The sequence below is a fragment of the Uranotaenia lowii genome, chromosome 3 (assembly GCF_029784155.1).
Source record: "Uranotaenia lowii strain MFRU-FL chromosome 3, ASM2978415v1, whole genome shotgun sequence".
Taxonomy (NCBI): domain Eukaryota; kingdom Metazoa; phylum Arthropoda; class Insecta; order Diptera; family Culicidae; genus Uranotaenia; species Uranotaenia lowii.
Window position 1 is genome coordinate 1840671 of NC_073693.1, and position 17321 is coordinate 1857991.

The window sequence follows — 17321 nt, forward strand, 5'->3', positions numbered from 1 at the left end:
CCTTGTTTCCAGAAGGATAATTCTTGAGACTTGCTGGGGGAACCGACGCTATGGCCCTGGAACAAAATAAAAAAAAATTCTTAAAAATCGAAATTGATAATTTTTTAACAAACCGAGAGAACTATGTTAATATTTGAAAAATATCAAAACTTACGTGATAAAGTTTATTCTTCGATCGAATTTTCCCCAAAATATTTGCTACGAAGGGTTTCAATTTTCTATTTAATGGGGTTTCCCTTTTTGGAATAAACAAAATTTTGACTCCCTGAAAACGGTACTAAAATAAGTAATTTCTAAACTAATATTAAATGTTCGTTTTGTTGGTTGCATTTCCCCCTGGTTTGAAATCGGCAGAGAACGATGGTGATAATAATGACGACGATGATGGAGAAGAGGACGCCAACGATGTTCCAGTTCAATCATCTCCCAATGCCGATGATGATGAAGAACTTGCTGGGGTCGACATCGATGATAATGATGATGACGATGATGGCATTCCCAATGATCAAGATGACAACAATGATGATGATGATGATGTGAATGATGGCAACAACGATGATGCAGATGATGATAACAACGATAACAACAATGCCGATGATGATTTGGCCGACAATGACGATGATGATGAGGATTCGCCGTTCGATGAAGAGGTAAGGGACAAGGTTGTTTTTGTGTTTTTCATGCGTTTAAATACTTCTGCATATTTATTTAGCTAAAAACTAACGCTTTGAATGCCAATGCTAATATAAAACAAAACCTAGAATCAAATGAACAATCCAGGAACGATAAGACTGATGAGGTGATGATCGAAACAGAACAGGTGGGTATAAACCATTCGAAGACTGATGGAAAACCGATTGCGGAAACTGTAATTGATAAATTAATAAGTGAGAAGCCTGTAGAAAAACCGAATGTAAGCGCTGAGGATTTAAAAAGTCAAATGAGTGAATTGGTTGAGAATTACAATATACTAGCTGATATGCTTAACTTGCCTAGGGAAGGCGATGGGCAAGTTAATGAAGTGCGTAGGGCCAGAGATACTTCCAAGGTATTTTTGAGTGTTGTGTAGTTCCTACTTTATCGATTGGCTAAGTAGCACGAATCAAATGGGAAATTTTTGCAGGATGACAATGATGATCACGCGGCAGATGACGAAGATAATGGCCGTGCTTCCAGCAGACAACCTCAAGCTGCTGCTGATGTTGACGATGAAGATGATGATGAAGCAAATGACGATAACAACGATGATGACGATTTCGATAGCTTCGTCGATAACGACGATGGTGAGGAGGAATACCTGGCGAAACTTAGGGCTGAGCAAGATCAGCGAAAGCAACAGAAACTGCAACAACAGGAGAAAGAAGACACTCGCGAAGAATCATCTCGTAAGTATTGAGGGGTCATCCATAAGAAACGATACACTAAATCTGTCTATTGTTGTTCAAAGCGCCAGTAACAATTGATATAGTCTACAAAACATTGTTAAATCTTTGAAACGGTCGGTTGTTTCACTTGAAATAATACTACAGAATCACAAAGAATCTTCATGTTCACATTGAATAATCATTTGTAGGATAAGATTAATCTTTTTTCCAAAAGTAGCTTTACTGTCTCAATTATAAACTTAACTAAAAAAAAATGTTCAAATCAAAATTCAACCATCAATTCAATTTACACTGATGTAAACGTAGCGGTCGATTCAGTTTGAATTGTCAATTAAAATTGACAGTCCGGTTTTTTCTCTCTCAAAACTACCTACAACATTTCGATGTTTGCAGTTGCGGTACAGATCTTAGTCGGGGTCGCTTTGATCGGTGCGGCCCGGCTCGTTTTGAAGCCCCCCGGTGGAAGGGGTTCTGTCGGTTCGCCGTCGACCACCACCGGTAATCAATCTTCCGACCAATCCTCCACCTCCGCCGGCAATAAGTCGTGTGAGTCCCACGATTTTTACTCGTTCACTCTTTTTGATTATTTTTAATTTTATTTTTGTATGATTAATCGTTTTTATTTGGCCTTCTTCTTGTTTCTTACTCTAACTTGATGTTGTTAGTCGGTTGTTTTAATCTGCGTAACTTTCGCGTTAGTTTTTTCTTCTTCAAATATGGTTTTTAATCTGTCGCATGGCCCAATTTTTTTTTGAATGGAAATCTAAACACACAAAGTAGTGTGCTCTCACCAGCAGTGTCAGTAAATTGCACTTTCTTGACCACAATAATTTGTGCACATTTTTAGTTACAGTTTAAGCTGTTTAAGTTTATTTTAAACCGTAAGGCAAACATTGGTTCGGCTTTTAAATTAAATTTAGGTTATCAATTGAAAGTATAAGAAATAGACAAATCGAATCATGTTTGTCCCAAAACGGTTGGTGCTTACCTGTGCTTTATTATAACTAATTGTAATAAAAAGCCTGAATTTTTCTTGATGTGAGTGGCACTATTGATTCCTCATTTCCAAATAATGATTGCGAAACTGTTGGATTCTTTTGCGCGTATAAAAGTCAGCCAACAACGGGAATCGGTGGCCACGGCAGAGCAGATCAGTAGTGTCCTCCAGGAGCGACTGGTATCGAGTGAATCCAAAGTTGCTTCTGTAATCAGAAAGGTCGAGGATATTGAACAACTTTTGGAACCTGCAAAATTGTACCCCAAGACTAGATCGGTTCTCGATGACTTTGTGAATGCCGATCCTGCCAGTCAGGAAGACGAAATAGAAATCATTGAGGGAAATGGTGAGTTCCAACATGAGGAGCTTTGAAATTTTTACTTAGTAAAACCGTTTGTTGTAGTTATTTTGATTGAAGCCGATGACGGTGAGCTCTATTCGGGCGATGAGTATGAAATCGAAGAGTACGATGAAGAAGATTTCCTGGAAGAAATTGAGGAAGAGGAAGAAGAAGATCTGGCCTCCTTGGAAGAGCTGGAGGAGAAAAAATTGGAAGAACAAGAACGTGAGATTGGTACTTTTGTACCGACAACGTTTGAAGAATTCAATGCCATGTATCGTGCTCCTCAAGACGAAATCAAGCCAGAACTTCATGAGACAGTTGACACTGTACAGAAAATAACGGTCAAACCAGATAAGGATTCTCCTTTGATGAAGAAAAAACCTCCAAAAGGGGCAGTTGGCAAGCTTATATATGGATTACATAAAGATCCAATCTTTATTGCGGACGATAGCGCCGATTCGTCTCCTGGATCCGGTAAAGGTGAGGCCAAGAGTGCCCTAGAAGCAATGCTTTCGGATATCCATTCGCCTCCTCAACCTCCACCTCGTGCTTCTCAGAGCCACTCAGTTCATGCTATAATCCCGGATCCCTCCACGACCATGACCCCTTCTAGCCCTTCTAGTACTGCAAGTATAAAGATCCTAACAACCACAATCACTCCCGTAACTTCAACCGTTGGTTCTCGTGATCGTTCACCAGCCGGTGAGACAGTTGCGACGACCTCGAGTCAACCAGTGGCCAAAGAGAAGCATGTTGAATTTCTACTCCCTGGAACATCGTCTATAGATTCTGGAAGCATTTCCGAGGATGATTCTGCTTCACCCCTGCCGGTAGACAATGGCAGCAAAGAAAATTTGTTCATTCCGAGCGACGAATTTCTCGCCGAGGAGGAATACGGAGACGAATTGGTCTACGAAGACGAGGAATACCTCAGACAGTATGCGTCCGATGAGGACGAAGAAGAACTATACTCGGATCAGGACGACGAACCTTCCGATGTGGACGACTCCGAGCTGATGATGCGGCTCGAAGAAAAGTACGGTAAACTAGAGGTCAAAAAGGACCCACCCGCAGAAGCTGCTCCAGACGACGAAGATGAAGGAAGCTGGACAAGTATACCGACTCCTACAGCTAGATTAGTCGATGGTAGAATAGTGGCCGCACGTGTGCCCTCTTTTTGAATCATCCACCTTCATCATTTCTTCACATCATACGCGATCTTTCATCCCTACATTTTCTATGTGATTCTGTAGAACTATTTCATGAACGGTAGATCCATTTTCTTTATTTTTGCCAACCTTTGTCCTACTGTATAGTTAAAATGTTTTGTTTTGGTTTTGCATCACGTTTAGAAATTCCGTCTAGGCCTAGCGGTTCCTCGTCATACGCTGATGAGCTAAATCGAGCCAAGCAACATCTCGATGAGGTATGTATCCCCTTTCCTTTCAAACTATCAATCTACCCTACAACTTGTTTCGTTTTCTCTCCGACTTTCCCTAGGAGTTTGGATTCGAATAAGTTAGACTAAATTAGGTTGTTTAGACAAAAAAAAAGCTCAGTCACAATTCAACAAAATTACAAAACCAAAAAACACTCGATCTTCCCTACTACATTTAGTTAAGATCAACCTGATTCATCTGTTCCAAGACATATTCATACGTTTGTAAGCCATCTACGGAAAAATCAAAGGCTGTTTGTGAAATCATCATTATCATTAACGTTTAGTGGATGACTGACTGTTTGAAGCTCTTCTGCTAATTGACTACCTGGACTAAAGACCAAAGACGTAGCCTGACTATCGCGGTTTAAACAAACTAATCAACTAAGTTTGATTGAGCTGAGTGCCGTTTGTTGCACGATTGTTCCTCGAACGAGCTCTCCAATGACAAATGGTACTCTCGCGTTTGATTGTATGAATAAATAGTTCATCTACTCAATAGTATAAATATAACTTAAGAATGTATGTCGAAATTGCATTAATCTGTGATGAATTTTGTTTGTTACAACTTTTCGCTTTCTGACTATAATTTCTCCCAAAATCCTGAAATGCTGATTCGAATTTTATTCAACTACCCACAAACGACACTTTTCATTTGTTCCGCAAGAGCCGGCCCAAATGCAAAATGTAAAAATAAATTGGAATCACCATTTCCAGAAGCCGCTAACAGAGGCACTGTTACCTTACTAAATACTAAAACTTAAAGTGTGATTTTTCATTTTCATGCCGCATTTTGTTAACCCCTCAAAAATTACGCTTTGGTGTGATTCGCTAACAACAACAACATCTCATCGACGGACCGAACGAACAATTTGTGTTACACTCAAAAATGAACAACTTGCCACCGAAACACCTCAACACCACCCCACCACTCGGAACAATCACAGTTCAAAAATGCCAAGCAAGCACTGCACGCTTACGAGTCGCTGCTGAGTCGCCACACGCGGTTGATTCCGGCACTTGTAGGGAAGGCTCGATCGCTGGACCTGTTGGCTGAGCAGGAACAGAGCAACGTGATGCTGGGCGAAGCGATCGAGGCCTACCGGGACGTGTTGGCCCAGGGTGATGCCGTCGATGATGAAACCTTTGCGAGCGTTGCCGAGCGGACCATCGATCGGATTCGCTTCCGGGGCCAGTATGGCAAGGCCGTCGAGGTGCACCGGCTGCTGATTGAGCGGTTCGACAGTGAACCCAAGTACCGGAACCAGCTGGCCGTTACCTATTTGTTGGGCAATCGGTAAGTTTTGTTGGCTTGATGTGATCATTCTATCCAGATATTAATTGTTTATACCAAAAATAGATGTAATCCTATACCTGGTACAACGAAGGAAGTTTTCATAAACTTTTCTCCTAATAGAAGTAATTTTTATCAGATACTTACATATTCTATTCTGTTCTAGTTAGTTTATTTCTAGAGGATTTCAACCAACTTGGTCATTCGTCCTCTCAGATATGTACCATTGATAGAAATAACTTAAAAAGTGCTCTTATTTCTATTAGAAGGCAGTACGAATTTATTAGGCTTCCGTTCGGGTTAAAAAGCAGTCATCGTTGATCCAACGAATGATGGCCACTTACTGTGTTGTAGACTGTCGTGGTATGTCGAATTTCTCTATTTCTATTCTATTTAATCAGAGAGGATTTTAACCAACATGGTCATTCTTCCTGTTGTTAAAAGAAAATTTTAAATCACATTCTTAATTTTAGATTTTGTAAATTTAATTTAAACTTTTGAGGAATTTTATTAGGTTGTCTTCGTTCGCCGTGTTTAACGCTGCTGCGATGTTGTTTCTTCTTTCCTTCTCGTACAGTCTACAATCTCTGATGACGTGGGCCAACGTCAGTGGCATGTTGCGAGAAAGACATGTTTGGATGCCTTTTGTAAAAAATTCGCGATGTGTCAACACGGTGTGTCCAATTCTTTTCCTTGTAAGGACGCGTGTATCCATGGATATATTGGATTGCTTGAATGAATTGTGGGAAAATGGAATATTTCCCTCTCCGTGGAAAGAAGCTATCATCATACCTATTGCCAAAGCTAACAAAGACCCAAAGATAGCAGGGAGCCACAGGCCAATATCGTGAACGAGTTGTCTCGGAAAAACCATGGAACGCATGGTGAACCGTAGGCTTGTCCAATGGATAGAGGATCGAAAACTGTGGATCTACAGCAATATGCTTTCAGAAATGGAAAAGGAGTGAAACAATATCTCACGGAATTAGAGTCTGGATGCTCCTTTCGAAAAAAGCAACACTCTGAACAAGCCTTACTTGATCTCAGCAAAGAAAGGGAACAAAGGGCACCGATTCTTGCAACCCTGGCCAAGTGCTGTATCAGTGGAAAACCGTATTTGTTTTTGCAAGACTTCCTCACTGATAGAAAGTTCAAAGTTTCAGTTGGAGGAGCTCTCTCAGAGCTAAAGTCCCAGAAAAACAAAGTCCCTCAAGGTTCAGTCCTCGCCGTAACACTCTTCCTTGTCGCAATGGAGCCACTGTTTGAGAGAATTCCTCGTGGAATCCAAACCTTCGTCTATGCCGATGACATAGTTCTCCTTGCATCAGGTTCACAGCTCAAAAGTCTTAGGAAAAAACTGCAAAATACCGTCACCAAAACTGTAGAATGGGCTAATGAAATCAAATTCACAATTTCGTCCGAGAAGTCAAATGTTCTCCATGTCTGTAGAAGAAGGAAACACAAAGCGGTCCTCGCCATTAAGGTCCTCGGAAAAAGCATTCCCGATGTGAAAAAAGCACGCTCACTTGGAGTGACATTTACCAAAACCCTCAACTTTTCGCCACAGATTTTCGAAACTAAAACAGCACTGCAATCCCGTCTGAATTCGATACGTGCAATAGGTGGCCGGCCGTATAGAGGTCGGAGTCAGAGAAACAGTGTTTTAAATCTTTTCAGAAGCATCGGTGAGTCAAGAATATTTTATGCCCTAACTACGATAGCGAGAAAAGGCACACATTCGTTAAAAGCTCTCATGCCTACCTACAACTCCGGAATACGCATCGCAGCCGGAGCTATGTGCAGCAGCCCAGTCCTGTCAATTTATACTTTAAGTGGAACCTTGCGGTGGAATTTTTGACTTACTGAACGACTTGCTATTAATACAGTACGCATGCTTGGAAAATCTCATGGTACTATCTTCCCCGCTACGGAAAGGTCAATGGAGACATTCGAAACACTCACTAGAAAAACGATCCCCATCATATAGCAGTACGCAGCCGATCTTGGGACGTTGAAATCTCAATCGTTGATTGGTCGATAAAAAAACAATTTAAATTGGGTGCAAGTAATGCAGAATGCAATCCAATTGTTTAAACACCATCTAGAACAACGTTATACAAACTTTCTGGAAATATTCACTGACGGATCAATAGCAAACTATCAGGTTGGCTTCGGTATTTCGTGTGGCAACAGAGAGCTTCACTGCCAAATCCCGGATCAATGTACGATATTCTTCGCTGAAGCTATGGCTATACTTCATGCCCTGCAAAATGTAGCAGAAAAATCGAGCTACCGATCAGAGATTTTTTCGGACTCAGCCAGTGTTTTGCCAACATTAAATTCTGGTATATTCTTGCACCCATGGATACAAGCCGAATTGATTATTTTATGCGTTTTAAGCTGAACTCATCAAAGTAGGCCCGGACAAGTTGGCCGATTGCCTACACCGGTTAATGGTCCGGATCTGGGACACAGAACAGTTACCGAAAGAGTGAATGGAGGTGGTAATATGCCCCATCTACTTGAAGGGCGATAAATTGGACCGTGAGCGACCACTGTCCTAAATGCCGTCTACAAAGTGCTGCCCCAAGTCCTACTTCGCCGCCTAACGCCACAAGCAAACAGATTTGTTGGAATTAATCAGGCCGGCTTCATGAAAAGACGGAAGGACGGTCAACGACGAACCAGATCTTCACATTACGGCAAATCCCCCAAATCCTCAAAAAATGCTGCGAACACCAAGTCTCTACGCACCATCTATCCATCGACTTCAAAGCTGCTTACGACACGGTCGACCGTGACGACGTATGGGAAATCATGGACGAGAACTGCTTTTCCGGGAAGCTGACCAGATTGATCAAGGCGACGATGGATGGAACGCAGTACTGTGTGCGGATTTTGGGTGAATTGTCGAGTTCATTCGAATCGCGCAGGGGGCTTTGATAAGGCGATGGTCTAGCCTGCATGATGTTCAACGTGGCGCTAGGAGGTGTTATTCGACGAGCGGTGGGCGAAATGCGGGTCATCTGCGGCGCAAACTATTGCAAACTGAAACGCGAAGCAGGAAGGATTGGGTTGATGCCTAACACGTCCAAGACGAAGTACATGCTGTACATGCCTGCGGATCCGAAACCGACCGAACCCGCTTTTCCAGTAACATCAAGATCACGATCGACGGCGACGAGCTGGAGATAGTCGAAGTCTTTGTCTATCTCGACTCACTGGTGACCGCAGACAGTGACACCAGCCGTGAGATCCGGCAGAGAATGATCAGCGGAAGTCGTGCCTACTATGAACTCCACAACTGCGGTCGAGAAGATTTAGCCCTCGCACGAAGTGTAACCTGTATATGACGCTCATTAGATCGGTTGTCCTCTACGGGCACGAGACGTGGATATTGCTCGAGGAGGGCCTGCGCACACTCGGAGTATTCGAGCAACGACTGTTAAGAACCATCTTTGGTGGCGTGCAGGAGAACGGAGTGTGGAGTGTGGAGGGTGGAGAATGAACCACGAGCTCGCGTGACTCCATGGCGAACCCAGTATCCAGAAGATGATGAAGGTTGGCCGGATACGCTGGGCAGGACATGTTGCGAGACATAAATACTTGTATCTTCACTGCATATGTTTGTGCACTAAGTTTCGATCTTACAGAGAGGATTTGGCATTTGTGCTAAAGATTCGAGATGAAGCATGACAGAAAATTTACCGAAGATCCGCAAATGCAAATCGAATTATTTAATTGATCCGTGTATAGATGTCTTTATTGGTAACAGGCTAACAGGCTTCATCTGGCTATCAAGATACTGAAAGTATTTCACTTTCTGAACCTTCTTCCCTTCTTTTTAAAAACCAGGTAGATTTTCTCTGTTGACATCCAACGACTCGAGACTTGCTTCCTTAAAGTTTTCGGAAAGGTCGACAAAGAGCAATTGCGTAAGTTGGGATTATGAATTTATTAGACTACCGTTTGGGTTGAACATACGCCCGAGTATTTTCAACTTATGATAGCATCTGCGTAATTGATTTCCTTCTTATCGTTCCAATTAAAATCAGCCCTTGGCTGACTAAGACTCTAGGTACTCTTTTGTTCGTCTCGTTGTATTAGGGGTACACTTATTTACCTATTCGATACCACTAATCAAATAAAATGTAAATAGTTCCAACAAAGGACGAATGACTAGGAGGGTTCCAATCCTTTTATGATAAATAAATCATATCGACGATAATTTTTGCAAATTGTATCCCAAGGCATGGCAAGCGACCCCGTCTCATCAATGTGTTAATCTAGTTTCATGGTACAATCGATCAACTGATAAACTGTCTAAATATAACCCGACCGTCCTTATGGCCTTTGACTTTAATCTCAATCGGGGACGGCCCTAACGAAATGATTACGTTGAATAAGAGGTCTTTCTGCGGTCTGCAAGTATCATTATCATAATATGTAGTCATTGTAATCACTCACAAAACGTTTCCACGGAATCCAAAGCTTCAACCGTAGGATCGGACGCAGACGACCCCAAGCCGACCTTCTTAATTTTTCGTGGGCTGGTCCGAGTTTTTTTCCCGTTCGTCGTGTGCCAATCAAATGTTGTTTATTCTGACATCGCGCCTGTTACAGCACATATTTAGTAGTGGAATATAGTAGAGTCTCTCTACTCCAAAGGTATCTCCCGACGTTATCTTTCCTACAAGATTCACTGTTGAGATGGTCTATTCTTATCGTCTACTCATGGAATCCCGAATTTAACGTACAATTCATAAGGAATGTACACATCTACTCGTAATGTCTTGAGGTGCGTGAACTACAATGTTGGTAATTTTAACCGTCCGTTCAAAGACAATGAGAAATTACTGACACTGAGGTACGTAGTTCAGACATAAGAAAAAGGAGCGTACGAAAAAATTGTTCCTCATACTCATGACCGGGTGCCGGATCACAGCCACATTTTCACCCTGTAGTTTTAACATTCTCTATTTTTTTGTTTTTTTTTTTTATGTTTCTCTGAAATTCATTTTCTTACGAATACTTTTCTGAAAAATAAGGAAGCTTTTAAGCATATTTTAAATTTTATTACTAATCAATGAAATTCACCACATTAAAAAAAACTTGGTTTGAATCTCTCATTTCAGAATGGCCGAAGCGAAAGCTGTGCTGCACGAAACACTGATGCGCTGGATCGACGACGGATTCGCCCTAGTACACTACGGTTTCGTGATTAAAAATCACGACAAAAACATGGAACAAGCCGTGCAGTATCTGCGTGAAGGCATTGAAAGTGGTCAGGAGGGAACCCAGGACGGGCGCTTCTACTTCCATTTGGGCGACGCTTTGCAACGACTTGGCAAACAGGAGGAAGCCCTGGAGGTGTACAAGAAAGGAGCGGAGAAAAAGCTGTTCCTTTCAATGTATCAACGATCGCTGTATAACATGGACAGTTTGAAGTCGCGTCCTTTTTGGACAGTTGAGCAAACTGGGTTCGTCTCTCAGCTGGAGCTTATTCGTTCCCAGTGGACAGCTATAAGAGATGAGGGACTCAAGCTTCTGAACTCGGCAGGCAACTTCAAGGATGAAGCCGAAAATTTGCGCGACACCGGGGATTGGAAACAGTTTGAACTGTTCTTCCGTGGTTATCGGAGTGATAAAAACTGTGCCAAAGCTCCGTTGACCTGCCGGTTGGTGGAACAATTTGCAGCGGCCCGTAGCTGCAAACGGGGTCAGGTTAAGTTCAGTGTTATGCATCCTGGTACTCATGTGTGGCCGCATTGTGGACCCACCAACTGCAGGATACGAGCTCACCTGGGTCTTAAGGTACCTACTGGTACCTCCATACGGGTGGCTGAAGAGACAAGGTAAGTGTTTTTTGTTTTCTTTTTATGGCGAAGTATTTAATTGAAACCTCGTTCCATTAAATTATTTGATCGAAACTCGCAGATCCTGGGAAAACGGGCAGTGGCTCATTTTCGATGACAGTTTCGAGCATGAGGTATGGCACAATGGTACCGCCACCAGGCTAGTGCTTATTGTTGACTTTTGGCATCCGGATCTGAGCGAGGATCAGCGACGGTCGCTGTCGCCAATTTAAAGCAACGAACGTTCGCGAACTAAGAGCAAAATCAAAACAAGAGTATCAAATCTTGACTCGAATCATTACCAAAGATGTATCTATACATTTACGTTTCGCCGTGCTTTCTAGCTGTTACACCGCTGTCATAGATTTTATTCGGAGATTATCTGGTTATACAGGACCGAACTCAACCAATGCATTTGTTTTTCTTAAGTTCCACTTTAACTTTTTTCTTTTAGATACTTACAAAGCGAGTGAGAATGTATTTAGAATGTAGCCAGTGCTAGCTAGTGAATGACGACGAATCATTTGTTTATTCTAGTAATTAGTATAAATCAGGGTACGAGAGATTTTAAAGGATGTTGACTTATCGTCCAAATCGACATATCTATAGGTAAAGATGCAACGACGACTATTGATCATTGATCAGTTGTAATTTTTATCAGATGGACAAACCTTTAAGACTATTCAAACAGTTAGATGGTACTTTCAGACAGTTTTAGGCCAAAAGCCGTATTAAGATTTTAAGTATAAACTGTTAAATAATAAGCTACGTTTCGTTATTCCAAGAAAACATTCCGAACGTTCCTTGACTTGCATTTCAAAAATCTGTTGCAACCAAGACTGTTAACCGAATTGTTGACAAGTTTGGACCGTCTGTTATAATTGCATTGGGCTGTGCGCTGTTTGTCCCAATAAGATTGGATTGATATAATATTTACAAAAGCTTTTGTGTCGACGTTGTTCTGCGCGAATCAGCCGCTTCTTTCCGGATGCCATCACCGGGACGCACCAAACAAGGCACAAGGCTTTCGACAAGGTAAACCACAAAATAGCCATAGCCAAACTAGATCGTATCGGTATATGCGGCTCTTTACTGAAATTGTCCCATAGCTACTTGGTAGGACGGAAACTTATTGTACGAACAGGTGAATCATTTTTCAATCAATGAGTACCTCAAGGGAGCCACCTAAGACCCATAATATTCCTGATCTACTTCAACGACGTGCTGTTGCTTCTCGATGGATCAAAACTTGCGTATGCCGACGACTTGAAATTGTTTCAACCCAACAACAGCCCCGAAGATGTCTACGTCTTGCAGAGCTAGTTTTACATCTTCGCCGCCTGGTTTATTGTCAATTGTCTTCCCTTGTATCGCAACAAATGCACGTTAATTTCGTTTCCGTTGAGGAACAGTCAAATAAGTATGACGGGCCGAAAGTCTTTACAGTCACAGTTTCACGCCTCATGACGCTGACGGATCGCAACCCTGCACTGAACCATGGATACTAGCATAACGATCATGTTGGATTTAGATTCCGAGAAATCTCTCCAAATGTCAGCTTCTTTGCAGCTTCTTGAAAAAATTCAGCTTGATTCGCTTCATTTATCCCAATCGATAACCTGCAATGATCAGGTCGTCTACGTTCCTTAAAAAACCTGTACGTTTGTGCCTGTCCGTCCAGATCCAGAAACATGACATTCATTCTTGATCACATTCATATGCTTCGAATATTTTTCCACTCTGAAGCATCAAAGATGCGAATATTACGAAAATGAATAAGCACAAAAGAATCATGGTTGCACATCAGTTCTAAAAAGGTTTTTAAAGTACATCATCGATGGGATAAAAAGCTTAATCAGTCTTCAACTGTCACTAAATTTAAAAACGAACAAAATTTCCTCCCACCAGTTTTTCACCTTAGAATATCGCGTTTACATCCTTTTCAGAGGAGAAAAGAAAATTAAAACGAAATATCGAAATGCTTTTTAATTGCAAAGGATTATAGATTTCTCCATGGACAAACAAACATTCGATATATTTTCAAGGATTTTCTGGGTAGACCATGGATTCATGTTTGCTTATATGGTCAATGATATTTCAATATAAATTTATTTTGAATGATCTTCAACAAAACTAACAAAGGATGAAGCATGTGTTAAAAATGAGAAGAACTTATTTCCTACAGAGTTTGGTCGAAATTTATTTTTTTTTCTTCTCGTTTATCACTGAACAATCCTAAGCTTGATATACTTCGTTCCAAAATTTGTACAAATTCTCATCCAAACCATAACGTACCGAACTGGTCACCGGAATGTTAGGATCAGAAGAGTTCTTAAACTCGGTAATAGGACACTTTAGAATGGTACACGGCGTCACGGGTTCGCTGCTCTGAGTAATTTTACCATTATAGATAAAATCAAGATAGAAAGCCATCAACTTTTGTCCCATCTGCCAGTCCGGCGAATTCCGTTGATAATCGGGGAAAAAGAACGGCGAACGGAAGAGATAAATGAGCTCATCCTGGTGACAGACGCCGTAGTCAGCTGCAGCTATTCCCGAGTACACATTGCCGTACGAGTACTTGCCTCGATAGTTGAAGAATGAAACGGTAATCGGAGCCAGCAGGTGGCTTCCTTTGAGCTGATGTTGTTTTATAGTTTTGATCAACGGGTACATGAAAGCAGCTTCGGTGATCATCTGGAGAATAATTTCGTCAATTAAAAAATAATGATTAGATTTATGAGCAATACCCACATCGACAAACCGGAAAGCATTTTCATGGGTTATGTACGCCGGATTCAAGACGCCTCCAAAGAACCGCTCCTTAAGTTTCGGTAGTTTGGATGGATCTGCTCCAGCAAACTTCGGTATAAATACTTGGGCATTTTGAACTAATTCCTCAAAAAGAGTATCATTCGTAACGGCCCTCAAACCTATGGTGCTTCCTTCATTTGGAACGTAACTGATCATCAACGGTACCTGGATGTAGCGACCAGAAGCCCATTTGACACGCCAATCTTCACTAAAAAATGTTTCACTATCGATGTAAGTCTCGATCACCGGATGGTACAAAGCTAGCGGATGCCTGTCCCAGAACTTGAGTTTATCGATACTTCCGGCTAGTTTATATGCGTCGATATCTCGGAGGGCACTTACGAGATCACTCGAAGAAAGGGTTGCAGCAGACGGAATTTCAACCGCATTGGCCTGTGCCCTTGCCAATCCCAGAGGGTCGTCGATAGGAGCGTTCCAATAAGCCAAGGCACTTGCACTCATCATAATGGCCCGAGAAAACAATCCCGTAGCAGCAGGATTCATCATCATCATCTGAACAGACGATGCTCCAGCACTGTTTCCAGCAATGGTAATCTGCTTCGGGTCTCCACCAAACTTATCGATGTTCTTCTTTACCCACTTCAATGCCAGTAGCTGATCTTTTAAGCCGAAGTTTCCGGGGGCCACCTGATCACCGGTAGATAGGAATCCGAAAACTCCCAGCCGGTACTGAAAAGTGACCAGTATGATTTTTTCGGTGTCCATGAACTTCTCCGGTCCCAAAACACCCGGATGAGCTGTTCCGCCTAAGTAACCACCTCCATGGATGTACACTAGGACCGGTAACAGTTGACCTCTAGTCTGTGAATTTTAAGATATAGTACTGGTAACAATTTTTTCATATATCAAAAGCCTACCTTCGGACGATAGACGTTCAAATACAGACAGTCTTCACTGCCCATGAGCACAGCTTGAGGTAAAAGATCCGTTTTCTGGACGCAGACTCCTTTTGGTAATCCGGCATCGTAAATTCCATTGAATCTACCGAACGGAACTGGATTCTGTAGAGGGATTATAACACGTAAGATTACATTTCAAACGGTTCGAAAACGCATCCAACCAAACCTTGAAGCGCAACGGTCCAAGTGGTGGTTTGGCAAACGGAACACCCATAAAAGCCTCGTATGGTCCATTGTCCAGCCCGCTTCTTTGGGTTCCGCGAATGCACCCATCCTGGATGCAAACAAGAGGTTTTGACGAACTTGCCAACGCCTGTCGAACATTTCGTTCCGCTAAAGTTTTCCCACCGGAAAAGATCAGTACCGCGATCAGAAAAACTACACCAAACTTCCAATACATTTCGAGCACCACCCTATGACCTGAATCTCAAAAAAGCACAATGTGTCACCAAAAATGTTCACTTATGAAATGCGACCGATGCTGGAGGAAGATAAGCTTTATATAGTTACTACCTACTTACCTTCCTCAATAAGTAATTAACTTTTTAATGTATTCCGCCATCAGCAGCACGATCTCGTTTTCCCCCGAAGAAAGAAACAATTTAGGAATCAATCCGTCCGATCGCGCGAAGTGAAGGGAAGATTCCCTGATTGGAGACGTAAGACTTCGGACCGGAATATTTTCCTTACGCAAAGCATTTAAGAGTATACTACTTTGATGTTCTGATATATGACTGTTGTGATGCTTTTCGTGTCATTACATAACAACTGCCGTGAGTATGATTATCTAAGACTTATTTCTAATAATTTGAACTTTTTATATTATTTAGCTCTCATTTTTTATTAAAAATTAGTTTAAGTAAATCAGTCGAATTACTCCATCAATTCCCTTCCAGAAAAAAATCAATATGTTAATTTCAGTGTACGGAATGATGAATTTTAGCCTTATTCAAATCTACATATACGGCGTCGAATTGTCTGTTAACTTATTTCGATACGTACGTTATGAGGTTGGTGGTCGTCGATCTGCGTTTCATGAACCTATGTTGATCTTCAGAGATGGTATGACGTGCAGTTTGGTACAGCACACCATAAACGAGACTCTTATTTATTTTAGGGAAACAGCTCAGAATCTATATTCCGCGCTCGGTGTATGTTTCCTGCTTTATGAATTCCAGTTATTGGAGCAGTCTTCCAGGTCCGAGGAAACACAGCCTCCTCTAGCGATTTGTTGAAGATGATCAATACAAGGACGGACAAAGACTCGGTGCGTTTTTTTTATCAAATAAAGTTTTGATTAGTTTCATCAATAAAAAAAATTAAAATAATCTAAATTGACGCAATTAAAAAAAGTTCAGGAGGTTTTTAGCTATGACTTCAAAGTAGACGTAGAATAACGACAAGTTCTCTTGTCAATGAATTCCTTGATTAAAATTTGAACTCTTTTGAAATAGTTCGACCCATGATCTTTATTCGAAAATTTCAACGACTGTGGAACATAATCTGACCATGCAACATAATCCGACCTTGTGATATAAACCGACAATGCAATATAATACGACCATGTGACATGATCGGACCATGCAACATAATACGGTCAAATGATATAATCGGAAATTTGTGTTTCTATTTTGAACATCAAAAATGTAACAAATTCTAAAAAAATCTTTAAAAAATCAATTAATAAAAATAGTTTAAAATGTGAAGAATCCTTGGCTCTGATGCCTTTTGCTTTGAGGGCATCAAATCTTGCCTTGTTTTACTTTTTCTATTTTTTTTTATTTTCTCCAGTTGAGCTTTTGTAAATTTTGTCATTTTTGTTGTATTTTTTTTATTCTTCCGCCAATTTCGGGTACCATTTTCGTTTTTCGACTTTTGATGACTTTTTCTAATTTTTCGTTGTTTATTATTTACTTATTTTAGGTTTTTTTTTGCTATTTTTAGTGTTTTTCACATTTATTTTCTTTCCCCATTTCGTGATGTTTTCCTAACTTTGTTTTATATGTGTTTTTTTTGGTTAAATTGTTGTCACTTTCATAGTTTGATGATCTCTGTGATTTTATTATTTAATAAAAAAATTGATTTAAGTAAGAAGACATGACGTGTTTTGCAGGAGCTCTGTGAAATTAAATTTTATCCCTCGAAAATTCTGAGAAATTTTGAAATTGTTAAGTGTAATGTTGTTAAATTGTGAAAATTATGAGACAAAATAGTGACGAAACATGTGTGCTAATATTAACGTAGACAATCTCGTGAAGATAAAGGCGAGAGGACC

General features: G+C 41.1%; 2 protein-coding genes across 8 annotated transcripts in view; one reads left to right on the forward strand and one right to left on the reverse strand.

The window, feature by feature from the left end:
* Positions 1-12076, forward strand: part of LOC129751948 (aspartyl/asparaginyl beta-hydroxylase) — a 31652-nt gene extending 19576 nt beyond the window's left edge. For 2 of the 6 annotated variants that reach the window (XM_055747740.1, XM_055747744.1), the window contains 10 exons: positions 355-650; positions 713-820; positions 1124-1385; positions 1779-1931; positions 2498-2728; positions 2786-3871; positions 4078-4151; positions 5111-5460; positions 10593-11312; positions 11395-12076. In XM_055747740.1, the coding sequence (XP_055603715.1) occupies positions 355-650; positions 713-820; positions 1124-1385; positions 1779-1931; positions 2498-2728; positions 2786-3871; positions 4078-4151; positions 5111-5460; positions 10593-11312; positions 11395-11545 (3431 nt within the window). In that variant the 3' untranslated portion in view covers positions 11546-12076. The remainder of the gene's footprint in view (positions 1-354; positions 651-712; positions 821-1123; positions 1386-1778; positions 1932-2497; positions 2729-2785; positions 3872-4077; positions 4152-5110; positions 5461-10592; positions 11313-11394) is intronic. The other 4 variants (XM_055747743.1, XM_055747741.1, XM_055747745.1 and 1 more) reach the window with 4 other exon arrangements.
* Positions 12077-13484: 1408 nt separating this feature from the next.
* On the reverse strand, positions 13485-15677 carry LOC129754956 (juvenile hormone esterase-like). 2 transcript variants are annotated; one of them, XM_055751224.1, is made up of 5 exons: positions 15568-15677; positions 15213-15466; positions 15005-15148; positions 14067-14948; positions 13485-14009 (listed from the first exon to the last, which is right to left on the reverse strand). In XM_055751224.1, exons 2-5 carry the CDS (start codon positions 15444-15446, stop codon positions 13548-13550), a joined length of 1722 nt encoding a protein of 573 aa, XP_055607199.1. In that variant the 5' UTR covers positions 15447-15466; positions 15568-15677; the 3' UTR covers positions 13485-13547. The 2 variants fall into 2 exon arrangements, with proteins under 2 accessions (XP_055607199.1, XP_055607197.1); XM_055751222.1 differs by lacking the exon at positions 15568-15677 and having other exon boundaries at positions 15213-15504.
* Positions 15678-17321: the final 1644 nt, after the last annotated feature.

Bases quoted from the DNA above. Each gene is read 5' to 3' on its own strand.
- LOC129754956 (XM_055751224.1), bottom strand. From the start codon at position 15,446: ATGTATTGGAAGTTTGGTGTAGTTTTTCTGATCGCGGTACTGATCTTT. The intron at 15,149-15,212 runs GTTTGGTTGGAT...ATCCCTCTACAG, and splicing joins TTGGACCGTTGCGCTTCAAG to AATCCAGTTCCGTTCGGTAG. The intron at 14,010-14,066 runs GTGGGTATTGCT...ATTATTCTCCAG, and splicing joins ATGCTTTCCGGTTTGTCGAT to ATGATCACCGAAGCTGCTTT.